Raw genomic sequence first — 21428 nt, forward strand, 5'->3', positions numbered from 1 at the left:
TTACAAACTTTGAAAAATGCTTTGTAAGCATCATCTGTGACTACAGCATTCTGTTTGTGACTTTAATTACAACGTAGGCATCACAAAAAGGTATTTACAGCTCCAATCCTGAAAGGTGAGATATTGTTGAGAATAATTTTTGTAGATAACTTAGTCATCTGCACAGAGGAGGCCAGAAAAGTTTTAATCTTCTGCTGTAGCGTTTCCATCGCTTGTTGGTGTCAGTGGTACATTTGGTTGTAGCCTGAATGCATTGCCTGTCATTCAAAAGAGCTATTGCAAAAGAACAGAGGAGCGTCTTTGCTATTTCTAAAAGTAACTTTCATACTCATAATTTACATTATGTACATGTTTATACAGTCTCAACATCTTAGCCACACTTACTGTGTGACTATATATGTAAAATGTCCCAGGGACATCTGATGGACAATTGGTTTTGGGTCATTCAATGGGTCTATTGCAAAAGAACGGCTAAGTTCATCTCTACAATTTCTAAAAGTAAGTGACATTCTTTTCATTTACTTTATGTACATATTTTCATTTCACAGTCTCTACATACTGTCACACATAGGTGACTTTATACTCTTATCTCAATGGAGGATTGGTGGATGTGTCATGATGAATGAAGGATGGATGTCAGTGTGCCTCTGTGAAAATGGCTGAGCTGATAGGAGGAGAAAAAATGGGAGAATGAAACGGCTAAAAACACTTTTCGTGCCCCTGGTATCCCGCTGTGCTACATTCCTTTTTATCTGAACTGCTGTCTGAACAGAGAAAGTCACACAAATCCAAATAAGTCAAAAGAGTAAGAGTTGCCTTGTGATTCAATTCTTTAATATTCTTAAGTGTTGTAATTGAAGAAAACATAAAAATAGCCCTAGAAAACAAAAGCTGGCGCAAGAGGTGCAACTAAATAATTTATCTTCAAGATTTAAAAAAGTCATCGATTTTCTTATTTGATTCCATTCAAGATCCCAGAAAAAAAACAACCACAAGTTATATTTATTTACTGAATAAAAACATCCAGTGTAAAAAGGTTTTTTTCTAATGTCTCACCATCCTTTCTGCTTTTGATTTTTTTTTTTTTTTTTTTTTTTTTTAACTGAATGACAGGATGAGCTGGACTGTATTATCTGATGCAGTATGTTGGGATTAAAGGAGAGAGAAAAAACAGAGCAAGATCCTAAAGCTTTTCACAAATATTTGAGGTAACACAACTCAAAGTATCTTCTTGTAAAAAATTGGTTACAAACAAGAGCTCTTTCAACTCTAAACACAAGAGCATAATTTATTCACTTTCATTTCTCTTTAATTCTTAATGTAAAATTGTAGAACAAGCCACCTGGACGACTAATCCCAGGTGCTTTGCTCGCCATACTGGAGGACATTTTTTTTTTCAATGTTCAATTCTTCACTACCACAGGGGCTCAGTTAGCATCTACATTTTCACACAAAAATTAAGCAGCACTGTCTATTAAGGCTTGCATGAAATTTGTCTGGGTTTAGATAACGCTACAGAAGGAGGAAGTACACAATATTGTCACTGTTGAGGAGTGATGATCCCAAAAACTGAACCAACAAAACAAAATCCATGATTAGTACTACAAGTGGCACGGGAGGTGGGGGAGGGGGGCAGGAGGGGGCGTGGGAGGCAGGACACAAAGTATATCCCCTCCATGTCTTTGCTACCATTATTTGCAATTTAGACCAGGAAATGTGGCTCGTCATGTTAGAAGAAACCCACTCATGTACTGCAGCAGCCAACGTTTAATTTGAGTTGAAAACAACAACCAACTCTGGATTGACCCAATTCTAAAACAGTGAGATGTACAAAACTGCGAGTGCACCTACAGTGGCGAGTTGCCGTTCACAGTTAAACCAATTGCTTCCTATTTACCACTTCACAGATTTAAAAAAAAAAAAAAAAAAAAAAAATGGTTTTCATGATTCACTTTGGTGATCAAACCAAATGAACACATGTGACTCCACCATGCACTGCTTTAACTTGAAGAAGAGGATGAATAGTTTAACATAACACAGGTAACAGGCGGGTGTCGTTTTAAAGGGGTGGCGAATAAGCAGTGCCTTGCCTGAGCAAGCTTGATTTAAGGCAAAGGTTAAAACGTCACTACTACAGGTCTATATCTGTACAGCAAACTAATAAGCTAACAGCTGTGAGGCTACATGAAGACAGTTGGCGACCTTTTTTGGGAATCTGGGTCCGCTACTGTTTAATGGCAGCAGCAGAACAGTCACATCAACCAGAATGGGCTGCGCTGCACTTCAACTGTCACGACTGGTGTTCAAAAGGGGTGATGGGTGGGTTGAACTGCTTCAGTGTTTGGACTGGGATTGCTGGTTGATTTTTGGGGGTGAGAGATGGTCCGTTTATGTCTTAAAAATGAATCATAACACACATGCAAATTCCTATTTGGGTGAAAGTCGGTGGAAAAAATAGGAACACACACTGGAAAAACAACTGAAATGTGTCAGAATGAAATCTGTAGGTGTTGGTGCTGCAGGCTACAAATGAGACCTGTAACAGATGGCAGGTATCCTTGATAAGGACAGTTTTCACATTCAGTGCCCTCTTTGTAGTTTAACAGACACCAGCCTCTCCAAACCAGGAAGTTAAATGATCAGTTCACTAAAATCACAAGATTTAAATCAAAACAAAAATAAAATTGTTTGATCTAGCCATGGAGATAGTTAGGTTTGCGATTACATATCCACTTCACTTCAATGAAGGTGAATGAAATGTCATTGATGGTGCTCAAATTAATTAAAAAAACTTGTTTTAAACACTCAGCTTAATTGTATCTTTCCAGAAATAATCTTCCAGTTACTTGGACAATCCAACGATGTTCATGTGGACACTTTCAATACTTTTTACATTCCAATTAAAGCGTCTGATAAAACTGTTGACATCCCACTGATTGTTTCTGGAAAAACAAGCTTCTGTAGAGTTTTTAAAATGTTATTTTACACTGATTTGAGAACCATGAACAAAATAATGTTAACCTTTGTTGTAATGAGTTGGCAGCTGAAACCAAAACTATCTGCATGGCTAACAACCTCAATGTTAAGTGGTCATTTTTTTTGTGATTTAAATGAACTGATCCTTTAATATGAGGGAAACCAGGCTGGGCCTCAAGGCACCGGTTCCCAATTACAAGCCCCACTTAGTGGACATAAAAAGGGGGGGAAGGAGATGTCAGCTGCAGAAACACACTGACCCTGGATGGAGGTTAAGATGAAAAAAGATCAGATGCAGATCGGCTCGTGTTCTGTAATCAAAAACAGTGCGCGTGTTGCCCCTCCCTGGTTGGCTGATGACTGAGACAGGAGGCGGAGGTCGGTAGCACAAAGCAGGAAATGGGCTTGTTTGCTGTAGAGGACAAGTTGACTGGCTGTCTATGTGACCTCGGATGGGGTAGGAGCTTAACCTCAGGTATTACCAAGGTTTAATAGGGACAGCGGGTCGCTAGCTGGATTAAGAAAGATGCAGGGGAATAAAGTACTGCATCTCCCCCTCCTTGTGGTCTGTGTTACACCAGAGAGTTTGAACCCCAGACCTTCCATGATCTCTCTCTATCTCTTTCTCTCTAGTGCCATTAGTATTTCTAACTCTGGTCTCTATTATGTTTTCACAGCTGGGTCTCCTCCCCGCCTACCAACTGACTCAACAGGAGGAGAATGGAGTTGGGTAGGGGTGAGACACCGTAGGGTGACTGTACGGAGACGGCCGTACACGGGGCGACAAATTTCAGTTTTGTTTCTTGGTCTCCGGGTTGCCGTAACTGGAGCCTGTTTTCTTAACCTCGGTGACCCCTATGAGACGACGGATAGCTACAGAGGCTGGAGAGAGAAAAAAAGAGAAGAGAAAGAGTGGGGTGAATAGAGGACGGCAGTTCAAATGTTAAATAAATAACACTGTGACAACACTCATCTTCATTGATTTCATTTCTCATGTCTCCAGGTAATGTCACTGTATCCTCACAATTCCCAAGACAAGGAAGATTTCAGTGTTGAGAGCCACTGATCTACCTACCTATGATGAGGAAGATGATAAAGCCAATGATGAGGAGGGGGGAGCCACTAACTGCCACTCCACAAGCAAATTTGATGAGGGGCGAAAGCAGCAGGGTGGCCCAAAACAAGAAGTTGAGCAGCGTCCACAGCCGACGTGGAGGGATTATTGTGGGTCCGGGGAATTTGCCTTCCTTGCTGTAGATTTCCTGTAAGGCATCCTGAGCCGGACATAAAGAAAAGTTGTTATGCACTTTATTGATTACCGATATCAACTGAAGCCAATACTCTGACATGCATTTGGGGTCATTTAGAAAGTTTACACTTTCATACTATAAAGGATTATGGGTAGTTTCTCCACAGGAGATAAATGTAAGGCAAGATTTTATAATTCAGTGTTTATTTGTTGTTCATAAAATATTTGTTTTGCTCTTAGGAAAAAATCTTGCAAACATGCTTTTTGTGTAGGGTGACAATCTCATATTTTTTTAATGAATTTCTGTAGTGGATCCCTTTTACATTTTCATCACTTGTGCCCAGTTTTACCTTCTCCTGGTAGAGCTTGTGCAGCCAGTTGGCACACTCTTTCTCATCATCTGGTATGTCCTCCACAGGGAATCGCCTGGATGAATAAAAAGTAAAAATAATAAATTCTAAAAAGAGAGAAACTGATTGGTTTTCATTTTTGCTCACAGAAATGTGCACAGTGACACAGACTGAAACTGGGCACAGGGTTTAAGATTATTGAAAAAATAGTCTTGAAAGTCAGACGTTTGAAAATATTGAACTACTAAATAAATACAAAAGGACAACAGAGTGGATGACAAGTCATTAGTAACAACATCTGGAATTCAGGCGCACAGACAGGTGTTGCACCATAAAAATAGCCATCTGAAGCAATTTGCACTAGAAAAAAAAAGATTGTAGAATGGGAAAAAAGAAAGAAAAGAACTTCAATTTAGATGTTTGTGGATAGACAGAAGTGAGTAACATGGACTGTAATCTGTGAACTTCATGAGTGAGGCAACCTTCAGGTGAGCAGTAGCTCTGCACTCAAACCTGACCTACTGTCTTATGAAATAACTCACTTTTTTTCACTCTTGCCAATCATCCACACACTGTATGATTTTATCTGTCATTTGTCAACACCAACTGACCAAAACTGGAACCCACTCAGTCAAAATACTTGTCTGATCAGCTGTGAAGCCCAAATCTAAACTGTAATGGTCCCATCAATCATACTGTGTGTCCCTGCCTTTAAAGGAAACGGCATATTCAGCACAGTAAGCTAAATATATGACAATAAACCCAAAACAACTACTGGTAAATAAATATACTCTAAAATACAAAGCATTCACACACTATTGATTAACACTACAAACTGAGCCTGTAAAAACACTTAAAATACATTTTATGATCAATCTCATAAAAAACACACAGACACACTTATATCATCATCTTCCTCTAAAACTCTGTGAATCTGTATTGAAATGTTGTGTCTTATTTGACACAATTTGGTATTTGATTGGTCTTTGCGCTCTGGGCAGATTAAAGGCGAGTCTCCAACAGAGGATGCTTCATGATAATATTTATTATCACATGTGGCCTTCAGTAGCAGTTTCTGACCACCAGGGGGACCCACTCACCTAATCACCTAATATTCCCCTCTGCAGTATATATCATCTATTTATATACTGTGGTTTTAGCCTCTGAACCCACCGGTACATCACACTCACTCCAGTATACTGAGTCATGTTACTATGACACTGCTAAATATTTAGCATTATTTTTAACCTTGTTTTATTTGAGTGAAATAAACAGCATTTGTTTTGTTCTGTTGTGCTGTCTCAGACAAAAGACATCATATTTCAAGCCTTTTGAGTGAGAGTCATCCCAGTCTGTCTCCTGTCCAGCTCTTCACCCACTAGTAGTGCCCTAACCACCAGCGTTATTGTTCTCAAAACATAAACACGCTGGGAAACCAGCCAACATGTAGGGCATTCTCATTGTCTTTCATTGTTATGGGACAAAAATGCAATTAATACAAAGTCCACGGATTTAAAAACACATTCATCAGTTTCCACTTAATGAAACACAATACACCTGACAGTGTAATGCATCTCTTATAATAATAGCTGGTATCAGCGACACTCACCTTACACTCAGGTCCGCTTTGTATTGCTTGCCATTGACGATGCCTAGGAGAGTGGGAGTCTGGTTGTCTTTGAAGTTCAGAGTCACATCGTAAACTGCAGTCACTGTTAGAGGAATGAAGATGAAGAGCAAAATTCAAAAGTGTGTTTTTGAGCATGATAAAAGTTATGAGTGTGTGTGTGCGTGTACACTACCTGTGCCCTTAAGACACTGCAGTGTGGTGGTGAATCCTTTGGTTCGGGGGAGCAGGTGATACTTGAGTTTGGGCAGACCTTTGCTTTCTGCAATCTGCATACTGATATTGTGCTTAGTCTCTGTGAAGCGGGTGCCCTCACAGTACAGCAGAAACTGTGGAGCGAGAAGAGCTGTGTTAACACGCACATACACAACTATAAAAAAGAACAACACATGCATGAGGTGACCTCTTTTCTCTTGTCCCATCCACTATCCTACTTCTGCTTTGTTGAATTACATAAACCTCACCTCGATGTTACAAAATTAAATCACTATTTTATCTCAGTGGTTCTAAAGTAGGCAGGTGGATTACTTCTCTACCAAGTGTTAAGTATATCTTAACACATAAAAACCTAGAAACCTAGGTCATTAGGTATACATAACCCTAACCCTAACTTAAGGGGTAATTAGATCAAATGCTGATCTGCCTAATCTCAGCTGGCAAATTGGTTGAGTCACTGTGGAGATCTGCAACACAAGTGCTTTACACCTTCAGTAGTGTTCGATTATAAACAGTGAGACCTGCTGCCATGGTTTGTTGTAGAAATGTACTAAAGGTGTTAAGTCTATTGCAGTAGGGCCTGCTATCGCCAGGTAAGGTGCAATGAATGTAAACCGCTTGTTTATTTAAACAGACGAGAGGTGTTTTGCATTTCAAAGCACAGTGAAAACCTCCGCAGACTGTTTATGCACAGTGGAGAGAGATTTATGTTCACTTCATGAGTTTCCACAGAACAAAATAAACAGACACCCTCCTGTTGAGAGGCTTTAAATACAGCTGGTGCACCCTGAGAACTTCATTTGTATTTCGCTGCCCAGATAGATCTAGATAATAGAAACTAGGTCAAAGGAGGGTGTCTGGATTTCCTCATTGTGGACAGTAGTTTTTGCTGTAAAACCTAAAGGACATTATCCATTATCCAAGTTTTTCCATTAAATGTTTAAAGGATAACTCGGGTTTATCCCAACATGTATCTTATTTTTGTAGTTTGAGCGAGTGTTTCTAATAACAACACTGTATTCACCATGTTAAGCATTCAAGCTTTTAAGAAAACTTCCAAATTATTTGGAAGAAAAAATGAAGGCGAACAGTAAAATTGTTATCCTTATTTTTAACATTCAGCACAGCTTACCATTGACCTACAGCTTGCTACAGTTGTGTTCACACACAGTTTTCCTGTGCAATGAGTAATAATTATTAGCGGCATCACCAATACGTTCACTGTTGGTTTTACCTAAGAAAAAAAAGGTGCGATTTTCTGACTGGTCACTTCTTGCCCAGTAAGTTTTCTGAGGTTAATATAACTGATAAAAACGATGGTTGAAACTACAAAATGAGACGGTGAAGTACAGGAATACGCCTTTAAATAAACTATCCACATTGTGTATTTAGAATCCTAAATGGAAACCGTCTACACCTCTCCAGTCACTTTCCAGATATTTCACAATCTCGATTGCACAACTGGCCCGAGGTTGCCTAAAAATACCTGACGCTGCATTTGCAGAGCTGGTTGGGTAGTAGCATGAACATCCAGTCAAACAGCTATGTCTTTACACTGACACACAAACATGTCAGAAGACAGACAAGCATAGTATTCATGTTGTGTACCTACCCACATAAATTCAGGGTAGTCTTTGAGCCTGCCAAGCCCTTTAAAGACAGTATGTCGGTCCTCCTCCCACTTTCTTTTGCAGAAGACTATCTCCAAGAAGTACCAGGTCCAGCCAATCAGAGGAACCTTCAGTAGTTCATGTTTGGCTAGCACCTTTGAACTCTAGAGGGGGTGACAAGAGGTGTATAGTTTTAATAATGAAGTTTTGGTTTCTTACAATCATGATTTAATTCCAACCTGGTCATTAAGAGTGAGATCTGATGCTAAAACACATTAACTCAAAGATATACAGAAGTGAGTTTGAGCATATTTTTGAGGCGTATTAAGATAATTAACTGACCCCTAAGATACCGTATCTTTCACACATGGTCCAGCCACAGAGGAAGTCAATCTCGTAATTGTGGTTAAGGATGATGATGGCATGTTCTTTTCCAAACTTGTCCACCGTAGCCTGGTCAGTGTATAGGGTGCAGTCTGTGCCCGACCACCACTCCAGCAGCATCACCAGCTCTGCTCGGAGAAAACAGTGTATCATGTGCATTAGGAAGGAACTCACAACACTTCATCACATACAATATCTAAAAATAAGAAGTGCGTGTCGAGTTTGTTCCTCAGTTTTGCTGATTAATCTAACAGTAATTCACATTAGGAACAAGTTTAAATTATTATATTTAGTGTGATGGGAAGGCTTGCAAAAAATAATGAACCAATAACTTTTTTCTTAGCATAAGGTTCATATAACCACTTAACCATCAGATGTAATTAAATAATTTGTATATAACCAATTAATGAAATAATTATGTGTAACATGGCATGGATCACACATTGTGACAAACCCACAGAGAATGATCAGCTGACTGAAGCTTTGACGTCATGCTAATCTTGCTCTGTACCTGCTGAATGTATAAGTAGGCAATTGTTTGTAAGCCTCTAGGCCAAGTGTGAGACACTCTACTCATCACGGTTTCCTGTTTACATACTTTGAAATATTTTTCTTGATATTTGCAATAAAGAAAAATGTGTAGCAATATTGTCTTTACTCACGGCTCCAGAGGGAATAGGAGAGCCGGCAGTTGATTCTGCGGTAGAGCTGCTTGTTGATCGGCCAGAGGATGCATGTGCAGAGCTGGATGAAGTTTATGATGAGGCCGCTCACCACGAACACAAATCCCATCAGCAACTGCAGGATGAACAGGCTCTTCAGGTAGCCCAGCAGACCCATGGCTGAGGAGCCTGGAGAGCTGAGTAGGCTCCTCTCTATACACTACGCCCAACCTGAAAGACATCAGGAACAAGAATGACTTGGGTGAGAAATGTGTGGAGAGGACAGATGAGGATGTGGTGGAGGAGAGAAAATAACCAGAGGACGGGGTGGATCCAGAGTAAAAGAATTAATTAGTCCGTTACAGTCTGCACACAAATAACTCAAATAGACAGTTTCTTACCACGGTGGGATCCTTTTACAAGCCGCGTTTACACGGTCCTTCAGCCAGTACTACAGACCTGAAAAACAAGAAGAAGAGAAGAAGATAAAAGAGGAAGCAGTGGCAGATCACATAAAACATAAAAGGCAGTACAGTAGAGCTTCATTAGAGTAGACTTTCAGAAGCATACTGTGCGTCTTTCATCAAACAGGTTAAATTATGTTAGCTTTTTGTTTTTTTCTGTGCCTGACCTTATTATCACAGCGACTCTGTGTTTAGCAACCCTGTAGGCTTATAGCAATGGTTATGATTAATGACTCGCCATTTAAAGCTTTATATTTTACACAGAACCACAAATTTTACCAGAAAAGATTTTTCAAATTCAGTCAGATATATTTAACCAGACTTTAATATTTTAAAATGCAGAGAACGAAAAGGTTAACAACAGTTTAGTTCAAGGGTGTATGCTCCATGAGGTGAATAAAAATGAAACACGCCTCAAAACTTAATTTCACCTGCTTATAGAGAGAATGAGTTGTTTTTTTTTACTGAATCATTCAGAAGTGATCGGTATGTTAAGTGACCAAATATTTGCTTGTTCCGGCTTCTCAATTACGACTATTTGCTCTTTTTCTTAGTTTGAACAGAGTTACTTTAGATCTTGTACTGTTGACACCAAAACTAGAAAATACAGAAAAAAGAGCTGAATAAGTTATCGATAGAAAATAAATTAAAAAGAAAAGCTGCAGCCGTAGCCCTCCTGCATCTCATGCTGCTGGTGATGCTTCCCCACTGTGACACCCCTGTTTTCAGCATGGCCTTTTTGTTCCGTCTTGGCTTGTGCGAGTTTCCTTCGGATGCTCCAGTTTCCTCCGAAAGGACAAACAAATTTAACTCAGGTGAAGTGGAAACTTACCCCTCGGAGAGGAAATGACTGATTATCTGACTAATGGGACTGACACCTGTCCACAGTGTTTCCATATTTGTGCAAAGCATGCTGGGATAAGCCCCACCACTCCATAATGCTATTTAAGTCTATACCTGACTTTCACTATGTGACGGAGCCCATCTGGATGACCACGTGCCACCCTCCACGAATAGACTGTTCCCACATCTGCAACAAAGCCCATTTACTTGTAGGTCAAGCCAATCTAAAGATGTTCCGGGTCGCTTCTAATCTGATCTGTACGGAGCGGCTCTTCTGCAGATCTGTGTGGTGATCTAAAGACACTCAGCCCGCTGCTTTCCTTTCGGTTAGAACTTCATCTTTTGTAAGTGTTCCTGCAGGTAGTGACCGCATCAGTTATCAGAGTAATATATTATTATTCTATCATGCTTATTCATCCACTTTTATGAACAAAGCTGTTCTACATGATCACTTGTAGTATGCTTAAATATTTCAAGTTAAAAACCGATTTAATTTCAATATCTTCCATTTCAATTAGAATTTACTCCATATGTACATAAGATTGAACAAAGTCTTGAAATTAATGTATTCTTAAACAAAAATATTAAATAAATGAATAATATAATGCACCAGTCTGCAAGTGCTTTAAACAAATATATATGTTTAATCACTTGTTGAACTTTCCCTCAAAATGAAATGATCTTCAAAACCATATTATAATTAAACAATTAGCTGTGCATCTACATCTCTTCTGAGTTCACTGCTAAAACTGTGGCATATGTTGTTTGCATTTTGAGCAACAATGTATGGGAGGCAGTCTGCATGCTAGAAGAATAACAGAGCAAGGCAGAGACAGAAACATTGTGTGCCCTCGTGTCACACTGACGTAACAGTCTTCAGCTGCAGACAATGTCTTGTTCATATAACGTACAGTCGCAGTCCAGTTCAGACACACTAATTTAAATGAATGGGAAGGTACGTCCAAACTTTTGACTGGTGCTGCGACTTGTTTTGTTTTTTCAAAAATTAGATTTTCTTACATTATTCATTTGGACGAGTGCTTCTGCTGAGTAAAACAAGACAAAATGAGCCCTGAATGTGCAGACTAAGATCAGATACCGAGCGGACGTCCTCCAGATGGTGGTCAAGTAACCCACGTGGATGTAAATGAGTGTAATCTGAACACGCTCAAAAACACAGTAATCTGAGGTACTTCATCTGTCCAAATACAAAATAATAATCTAGTCTCTAAGGACTCTTAAAGCCTTAATTTCCAAGCAATCAGAATATATTTACAACCATCTTTCAATTCATGTCTGTATCATACTCAAACAAGTACAATCGCTGGGAAGGGCAAACCAAATATAACAATCTTGAAATTACATAAAAGCAAATAGTTGACACAAAGCTGGTCTACTGTGAGTAAGTCTTAGCCAGTGCAATCAGCCCCTCTCAAACAACCTGCAACCACAAAACACAGAGTAACAAAAGTGGCCTCGGTGTGAAGGAAATGAAATCTTACATGCACATCCACTGTACTTCAGCTCTCAGTCTCTTTGCCCAATGAGCAGAAAAGTTTCAAGATCTCCGGAGTCAGGATGCACTGCTGAGTGATGAAATACTGTCACGTGAGCATGTGTCATGAATTGCCTGATGGTTCTCATAGTAAGTCCGATCATACCCAGTGGCCTCTGCGTTCAATGTAGACATGACCTTTGTTCCAAATGGGAGGGAGCGATTGCGAAAGCTAAAGTTAGACTACTTCACATTTCACTTGTGGCCCTTGCCCCTGTTTTGGCAATGTCAACAATTAAGTATGAAAGAGGGTGTGTGTGTGTGGGGGGGTAAATGTGTTATAGGTTATAAAGAAGAAAGACTAGGATTTGAAGTGACGATATTTCTCAATCAGTCCCAGAAAGTTATTCAACCTGAAAGCATCTGTAATCTGAATTTGTCAATAGTAACACAGCTTATCAGCAAATTGACTGCAGTATAACATGGGGGGTGGGGGTTACACCTTTACTCCCAGGACTGAGGTAATTTAAAACTCATCTTGAGTCCGATGTACAGTTGCTGATAATAAAAATGACACATCTACTTCAAAAATTGCCTAATTCATGTTTTTTGTTTCGTTTCTAAAGTGGTTAACAAAGTTTTGTAATAGTAAATACTAGTAAGTGATAGTCATTAAAGGCCATAAAACATGCATGCTATGTTAAAGTTTAAAAAGTTACTCATCAATATTTTAGTGCCTGCTGTGCATAATTGTAAAAGGATTATCCAGCTCTGTGCAAATGGTTAAATTTACATAAATGTAACATGTGTGATTTTATACTGTAAGCTGCTGTTTCAATCTCATTTCTGATTGATTTTGATTTGTTTTGTGTGGTTAGATATCTAGGGGGGGGGGGGGGGGGTGTACTCAACTTTAAAACTTATTTTGAAAGTTTTTCTTTTCCATTTGGTCGCTGGTTTCGGTTCCTAAGAATACTGTATGAAAAATCAACTTATGGAGACTTGAAACTTACAACAGAGAAAACCTTCTTCAGTCTGTAGAATCACAATGTTTGTATATAATAAGTTCAGCTGGAAAAAATAATTTAATGTTGCAGAGCAAACATGGGCGAGGAACAACAGAGATATACCCTCAACTGGAGAGAAAAGGGTTAAGTCTTGTTGTCTATGGGGGTGCCATAAAAAAGTGGAGTGGTATTCAGGTTTGTCACGGTGTGTGTGTGTGTGTGTGTGTGTAACTCGTCCAACAGTGTCTGAGTTCAATCCACTCAATGAAGAGTCCAAATCAGCTCAGTTCAACTCAGTTTCACAAACATAAAACTAACACAACTAAAATGTCTGCTTCAGGTTTACCGTTGAACCCCATAAAACAAAACAACACAGTACATAAAATAATCTCAGTTGACAAGCGGACCACCTTCCTTAACTACATATCTTTAAACATTACAGTTAAGGCTTAAAATGACAACAGCAATAAACAGGTTTACCGAGTTCATGCATCTCCACAATTCAATTCGACCACGTTGTCTAGTCAGAAGTGACGGTTATCATCTCGATTTTGTCTGTGATGTTTGGCCACAAGCAGACAATAAATGCCCACGCCAACATGTGATGTGGCAACAAGCAGAGACTGTGTCACAGCTCGGCCAGATGGATTTCCAAACTTGCCACGACCTTTGTTCTTATTTCCCTTCCAACTCTCTCTTTTCTACTCCCTTCTTTGCTCATGAAGTCACACAAACTCCCCACAAAGTTTCCCCAAAGTTGAGATAGAGGCTTTGATTAACAGTGTGTTTTACTAATAACTTCATGTGCATTCACGGTGCCTCTAATTATAACTCAACCTTGTAAAATGTAAATTAACTAGGAGCACTCAACACATTTGCTTACAGAATTTGTGTTAAGTGGCCCAACTAGTTCGTACATTTGTTTCCTCATTTTCAAGAGTTCATTATAATATTTTGTGTTAGTTTAATGAAGATAAAGATCTGCCTGTGTCGCTATACGATTTTTTACATGAATTAAAAAAAGTGTATCATTTGTATTTTGTACCAACATTCAGTATGTGAGAAAAACTTAACACATTTTTAAAAAACAGTGAAAATGGAAAGGTTTTGTATATGTTAAAGACAGTATTGTGAATTAAACCTGAGCTAACTGTGTTAGGGGTCAGAGGTGTGTATACACAGCTATTGTTAATTTAACTTCCCTTTTAACTTTTACTCTGCTGTGCAGCTTTTACCCTACATGCATCATAACCATACTAAGACTGGGATCCTGATAATATAGTATTGTTGGACTGATGATAAATAAATATTTAGGATAAAAAGATATAGATCACTTAAATTTGTTAACAAATGGTATGTAATATGTATTATTATGAGGGCAGTTGAAAAATGTGTCATCACACTCTGGTGGATTATTTATGGGTGACACATGTCCAAAATTATCTCAAAAATCTTTAACATTTCTGTAACACAGTAGGGTTGGGTAACCGTTTCTATTTTCATGTCGTCCAGTTGTGGTTACTCGAGATCGCTGGGGTGGTGGAAGTAGAAAGGGGTGGAGGAGACACGTCATGACTCTGTGTGTCTGTGTTTGGTGTGACAATATCACAGCATCATGTTCAGTACTATTTTATCTTTATTATCACAATCCTCCTTATGGCGCGCAGAGGAAAGATTTGGGAAAAAAAGGTGTCAAACATATCTTCATTCATCATTCTATCTAATCGCCGAAACTGTCACAAGTCTATACCATAGTTTTCTCTTTACTTATCAGGTATTATATGCAGCAATACTGACTTATAAAATACCGGCTGACAACATGAGCTGTACATCTGTACTATGGTTGTGTTCAATGGGACTGCAATAAGAAAAAAGGTAGTTATTCACCTTTTTCTACACAATATTGCCTACTATAACATATTTATAAAAACAACCAAATGACTTCAGAAAAGGCAAATCTTTCTCTACATCCGACGACAATAGATAACAAACAGAACTACTTCAGTATTGCCCATCCCAACTTTAATTGATTAGGTAAGTGCTCCATTTCAGTGATTTGGGTAATTAGCTCAGTATCAAGAGTTGACATCAAAACCAATTTTGCTCAACATGTTCACATTTGACCTTCTCTGAAGCCCCGATCAGGATCCCGGCAACTGAACCGACATAATGACTTCAATCACATAATCATCCTCCGACAAATCAACCTTTCCTGTTGTGTGGTGGATTTGCCAGAGTACAGGTCTTATTAAGACCATCAACACATTTCTTTGTTGTTGAGGTTACAATAGGCTCGTATTAGAGGACAGAGCAAAAGAAGCCCAGAGAAAAATACACCTTGTTTGTCACAAAACATGCCTATAGAAACAAATATTGGTTTTGATTGAACACAGCCAGTGAGCACGGGCCCACCTGTAACCCTGCTCAACCTGGAACAAAGATTAGAGACACCAAGTGGGTAAAAGCTGCTTAAGGCCGGACAGCTGCTTCTGCTCCGCATCACCTGAATACAGCTTCACTGCACAATAAATAACCATTACTTGCTATAAAAAAAATTTTAAAACTGAAAATCTACAAGCTTAATACTTGAAAAGTTTAACCACATCTTGGCAGATGCTGCAGTTTAGCTTCAATTTGGCTGCAAAGGTCTACAATCCACTAGGTGCCATGCTAACTTCTATCTCTCGTACAAGTTTTAATGAATATGGTGGGACACATCTCAACCCGCTGTGGGCATAAGCATTGGTGCCCGACCAATATATCAGTCAGCTGATATTGGACTATCATACATATCTGTATTGGTGTATATATTTTATACAGAAAAATATGCACCAATGTTTTAAAGTTATATAGGAAGCTTTTTTTTTTTAATATAAAATATTATAAATGTTTTTTTGATCATTGTGTTTATTTTTAGTCATTTATAATTATTAATTTCCCAGTGAAGTTTACTGTTTCAGTGCACTGATGTCATTTTATTCAATAAAGTTTATTGTTAAACTGTAAAATATCATGCCTCCATTACATATCTTTGTCACAAGTGTTTAATAACCACATTTGAGGAATTGTGTATTTATGTATATAGTCTGTATACATAAGAGTATCAGTCAATATATTGTTAACAAAATTTTTTAATTCCCTAATATCAGTATTGACACCAAAAATCCAGTATCAGTCAATCTCTAGCAAGTATTAACCCTCTTTTAATCATATGCACCCAAAATCATCACTGTCATAGCCAATTGGTTATAAAAGTCACATAATTAGTACACTGTACTACCTGCGTGCAGTCAAAGGGGTTTCATTTTATTGTGTAATAAATACGTCTGTGTTTGAAGGTCCAACTTTTGGTGAACCAGTTTCTGAGAAAACCAACACCACGAAGATAAACTTCATTTGGCTTGCAAGTTCACGCACCACTGACCACTGTGAACGGTTGAGAAGTGCTATGTTGGCTTAAATCTCTTTAACAAGTTCTGATAAATCTGGTAGGATCCTTCCCACCCCACTATGGCCACAGGCCAAACCACCACTCCCAGGTTTGACTTACCAGTAGACGTAGTAGGCCATTGCCAAGACCACCAACGCCCCACAAATCCCAGTGAAGATCATCACAGCACTCTGGTTCAGCATTTTGGCTCTCGGTTTCTCACCAATTCAAAGCCAGAAAAAAAAAAGATAAAGAAAAGGCCTGCAGAGACCAGTGGACAGTCACAGGCTGGCCTGTTTCATAGCCATGATAATCCCGCACAAGGAAAGAGAGAGATTATGATGATAACAGCAAGAAAACTGCCTAATCAGCGCAGGTGCAGACCAACAAATTTCCTATCACCAGAAAAATTAACGGATGAATTTCCAATGAGAGAAGACGCAAAAAACAAACACCAAAAACGTTTAATGGCCACTGTGGACTCTCAGTAGAGTTCACTAATGAATACTAGAAAGACGGAAAGATGTCTCACTGTTAGGAGGGAGGCACACATGTAACATAAGCAGTGTCTTACATGCATTCCCATCCTCTAATCCAATGGATCAGATTAGTGCTGATTAGCAGGCTATGGGCACCCTGGATATGTCACATTTCATTACCATTAACAAAGAAGGCGGCTGGGCTCTCCCCGAACCAGGGTGGTGTTAGCAGAGTGGCATCTGTTATGTTAAAGGAACCAATCATTATGTACAAATTCTTGCCTCACCTTGCCATTGGCCAACTGTTACTATCACCCAGCATTAATCAACCTCTTCATGTGTGTTGCCAAGTTGTGCTTTGTTTCTATCTGGTCAAGTGTAAATAAGCCATAGCCTTAAAATCAGATATGTCCATCCTCCCTTCACCCTCGCTCTCTCTGTGCTCTTAACAGTACCTTGGGTCCTGAAAATTATTTACAACAGACTGTGCTGGCTCAACCACACAAAGACAGCAAACAGGGCTGGTGGGCAAGCCAACAAAAGGCTTTTGCGTCTTGCACAGAGCTAAAAAGTCAAATGTGGTTCAGGCAGAGAAGCAGAAAGAGGCAGGAATAAACTGTCAAGTGTTTACTGAAGCAAATGGGTCAAAGGTGAGAGTACAGTCCTGAGGCCTTGCCAAAGGCCTCAAAGCCAAATATAAATGGAGATTAAAATACATTGTGATGGCAGGACAATGAAGGTCATTCATGTTTCAAAGCATGAAGAGCTCTCGATGCTGCACATAGCTCTATGGTACATGTGTTACGGTGCCAAACACTCAGTAGCAGCTTCACGTTGTGGTTTCATACAAGATATTTAAAAGGCAACACCACTTATACCACTACAGCTAAAAGTTATGAAGTTGCTCTGACGTGTTACTTTTACAATTTTATTCTAAATGATCGCCATAATAGATTAAAACTCATTCATATATGGATTTTTATACTATTACAGTTCATTTTTAGTTGGCATATTTGAAACATGAATGCTCAAGGCAGGTAAATCAACACTGCATCCAATTATTTTGATTATAGGCATTAACACATACAGTAGGCCAGAGAGACAAAACTGTCATAGAGGATGAAGCCAGGAGATACTGAACACACACCTCCCCAGTTATAATCAAAATGTTGGCAATAGTTTGGATAGGTAAACCAAAACTTGATGACTGCACATATGTTGTGAACAATTTCATGGCAAATCCCCTGAAAATACCAAAATCAGCAATAAACTGATCTTAATAACATGTCACTGACAGCCCTCTAACTACTAAAAACACACAAAGTGTAGTTTACTCCACTCATAAATGCAGACATGACAGTCAGTGAGCATTGGTATCTGTCTGACACACAGCTATTCTTCAGATACCAAAACTGCATGTTGCAAAGTTGTTTAAATTAAAACATTAAACATATTTGCATGATTTGACCATGAGGAAATCTTTAAGAACAAACATTCCACAGACATAAGTGTTGGCTAATGTAGAATGACCTTGCATCACTAAGAGACAGTTACACACCCTTTCAAAGCTCCCTGTAGGCTTTGGATGTAGCCACAGTCAGAGGAGATGACTGATAAGACTCAAGGATACATAAAGGTACACTTTGCCACAGTCAGCAAAAACAATGGGAGTAATGGCAGGAGGAAGAGGAGTTAATGGATTAAATTGCCTGTTGGCTTGAGAATGAGAATGAGTTACTGAGTACAGTTTACCGGAGTGTCATAAAAATGGGCAAACAGTTAATAAAACCATATATTGCACCAAAAGCAACAAAAGCATGGGATTAAAGTCCAAGATGACACTGCTAGGATAAAAGCTATCTACCTATCTCAAAGTCCTATAGGGCAATACTTTAGCTTGATTAGCTGATAAAAGGAGTCCAATAGGTTACAGTGTACAAACAGACCAAGGTCTGAGTCCAAAAGTGTCGCCTGAGCTGTACAGTCCTGCCCTCCTGCAACAACAACAAAACAATCTCACAAATGTCTATTACACCTGTCTACTTTATAGACATAATTAGAGTTTGCTACACATTTCATCTAATTAAAAGAGAATGGGCCATTAGGACTCCCTGTGGTCCACCGGATGAAAATATGATTACCAGGGCTGGAAAAAATGAGACAATCCTCCCAACATGTCATAACAAAATGCTGTTTTTTTTTTTTGTTATTTGTAAGCCAGCAGACTGTGATACAAACAAAAACCTTACATAATGACTAATAACGTGTAACTATAATCATTAATCTCTAACTCAATGTCTGTTGCATGCAGCACAGACACCAATCTGCCAATATAAACACATTTCCATTTAAAACCCATTTTTGCTCTGTCCTTCAAGCTAAATGCTGCAACACTGGTATAACCATTTAAGGGCTGCATTAGTGTTACAACGTGGGCAATGTTAGGAAAGCATGAACTGTCACATCATTATTATTATTAGTAGTAGTAGTAGTAGTAGTAGTAGAGCTCCTAAATACCAAAAAGAAATCACTTCAACGAAAATCACCATCAACGGGGAACTTTACTTGCCTGTCACGTATACTGGCAGTCTCCTCGGTCGATGAAATGATGCTTTTTAAGCTTGTAAAGTTAGCACTGGGTGAAAGAACGAAAGATAGATAGAAAAGAGCTGCAGACCTGAATGAACTCCAGTAACCTCTGTGTGGCACCACGTCGTTTTATACGCAGGTCAAGTCGGAGCCAAACTGCAGCGCGATTTTAATTGAACCTGGTGATACTTTGCTATCTTCAATATCACACCACCACAGTGTCCACCCTGCAAGCCCCCACCCCTCCCCACCCATGGCCTCCTTAACACATTTATAACCCATCTGTCTTATTTTTTGACGCACATGTTGGCCAAAGCTAGCTGCACGGTGAACACCAAAAGTTGCAATTCATACATCAATCTACACCACTACTTGATGAAAAGAGGATGAAGCAAGTGTGTCCCACTGTTCGTATAAGAGAAGAAAAATGAGTTGAAGCTAGCTGACACAATCCTGAAGCCTGGTGTTTAACTCAAACGAGCAGCACAAGGAAGGAGGGCATATTTTGGGGGGCTGCTAACAGCACACACGCTAGCATGCTAAAGTTGGCATAAATAATAATAAAGAGTAGGTGGTTTGATAGTAACATTGAGAGAGGGGTAGATGGTCGGGTAGTTGGTTTGCTCACCTGCCAACTTAGTGATACCTCTCACATGCACGCATTATCTGCAAATAATCACCTTGGTGTCGTTGTGCTATGCTAGTTAGCTGGCTAATGTTAGCGGGCAGTGTCAGCAGCACTCACCTGAAAATGATTCACTCCGCTGCTTTCTGGCCCTGATGAGGTTGGAAGAAAAATAAACCCAGTCACGGAGCCCCTTCTTACTTCGTCAGTTTCCTGAAACGCAAAGAAATTAACATGACTTGAGGTAATGCGATTTGCAGGAGCAGCTATTGTTTAGTCGGTTAAAGCCCCACATTTCCTCCAAGCTCATCTGAAGGTGGCATGTCCTACATCCGGCGGTCCGGCCCCTCATTCATTCTCACAGACAGAGAGGAACTACACAGCCTGAGCCAACCACAGGCACCGACACAAGTCAGTCCAAACCACAGCTACTGACACAAGTCAGTCCAAACCACAGCACCTCCACAGTCACAGACACAAGTCAGTCCAAACAACAACTACTGACACAAGTTAGTCCAAACCACAGCACCTCCACAGTCACAGACACAAGTCAGTCCAAACCACAGCACCTCCACAGGCACTGACACAAGTCAGTCCAAACCACAGCTACTGACACAAGTCAGTCCAAACCACAGCACCTCCACAGTCACAGACACAAGTCAGTCCAAACAACAACTACTGACACAAGTTAGTCCAAACCACAGCACCTCCACAGTCACAGACACAAGTCAGTCCAAACCACAGCACCTCCACAGGCACTGACACAAGTCAGTCCAAACCACAGCACCTCCACAGTTACAGACACAAGTCAGTCCAAACAACAACTACTGACACAAGTTAGTCCAAACCACAGCACCTCCACAGTCACAGACACAAGTCAGTCCAAACCACAGCACCTCCACAGGCACTGACACAAGTCAGTCCAAACCACAGTACCTCCACAGGCACCGACACAAGTCAGTCCAAACCACAGCACCTCCACGGCCACCAAAGTACTGTCCAAACCACAACTACTGACCCAAGTCAGTCCAAACCAGAGCACCTCCACAGTCACCGACACAAATCTCCTCAAACTGCAGCACCTCCACAGGCACCGACACAAGTCTGTTTAAACCACAGTACCCCTACAGGCACCGACACAAGTCAGTCCAAAACACAGGACATTCACAGGCACCAACACAAGTCTCCTCAAACTGCAGCACCTCCACAGGCACCGACACAAGTCTGTTTAAACCACAGTACCCCTACAGGCACCGACACAAGTCAGTCCAAACCACAGGACATTCACAGGCACCAACACAAGTCTGTCCAAACCGCAGCAACTCCACAGGCACTGACACAGGTCTGTTTAAGCCAGAGCACCTCCACAGGCACCGACACAGGTCTGTCCAAACTACAGCCACCGACACAAGTCTCTTTAAA

At 39.9% G+C, this 21428-nt stretch overlaps 1 protein-coding gene across 4 annotated transcripts; it reads right to left on the reverse strand.

The window, feature by feature from the left end:
* Window positions 1-812: 812 nt before the first annotated feature.
* On the reverse strand, window positions 813-20341 carry agpat3 (1-acylglycerol-3-phosphate O-acyltransferase 3). Of its 4 annotated transcripts, XM_062431242.1 has the most exons (11): window positions 20300-20341; window positions 20127-20219; window positions 9476-9533; window positions 9075-9305; window positions 8371-8540; window positions 8031-8192; window positions 6378-6531; window positions 6185-6287; window positions 4576-4651; window positions 4052-4250; window positions 813-3858 (listed from the first exon to the last, which is right to left on the reverse strand). In XM_062431242.1, exons 4-11 carry the CDS (start codon window positions 9250-9252, stop codon window positions 3767-3769), a joined length of 1134 nt encoding a protein of 377 aa, XP_062287226.1. In that variant the 5' UTR covers window positions 9253-9305; window positions 9476-9533; window positions 20127-20219; window positions 20300-20341; the 3' UTR covers window positions 813-3766. The 4 variants fall into 4 exon arrangements, with proteins under 4 accessions (XP_062287226.1, XP_062287228.1, XP_062287229.1 ...); XM_062431244.1 differs by lacking the exons at window positions 20127-20219; window positions 20300-20341 and adding an exon at window positions 19362-19441; XM_062431245.1 differs by lacking the exons at window positions 20127-20219; window positions 20300-20341 and adding an exon at window positions 16434-16672.
* Window positions 20342-21428: the final 1087 nt, after the last annotated feature.

The sequence above is a fragment of the Scomber scombrus genome, chromosome 13, assembly GCF_963691925.1.
Source record: "Scomber scombrus chromosome 13, fScoSco1.1, whole genome shotgun sequence".
Lineage (NCBI taxonomy): Eukaryota > Metazoa > Chordata > Actinopteri > Scombriformes > Scombridae > Scomber > Scomber scombrus.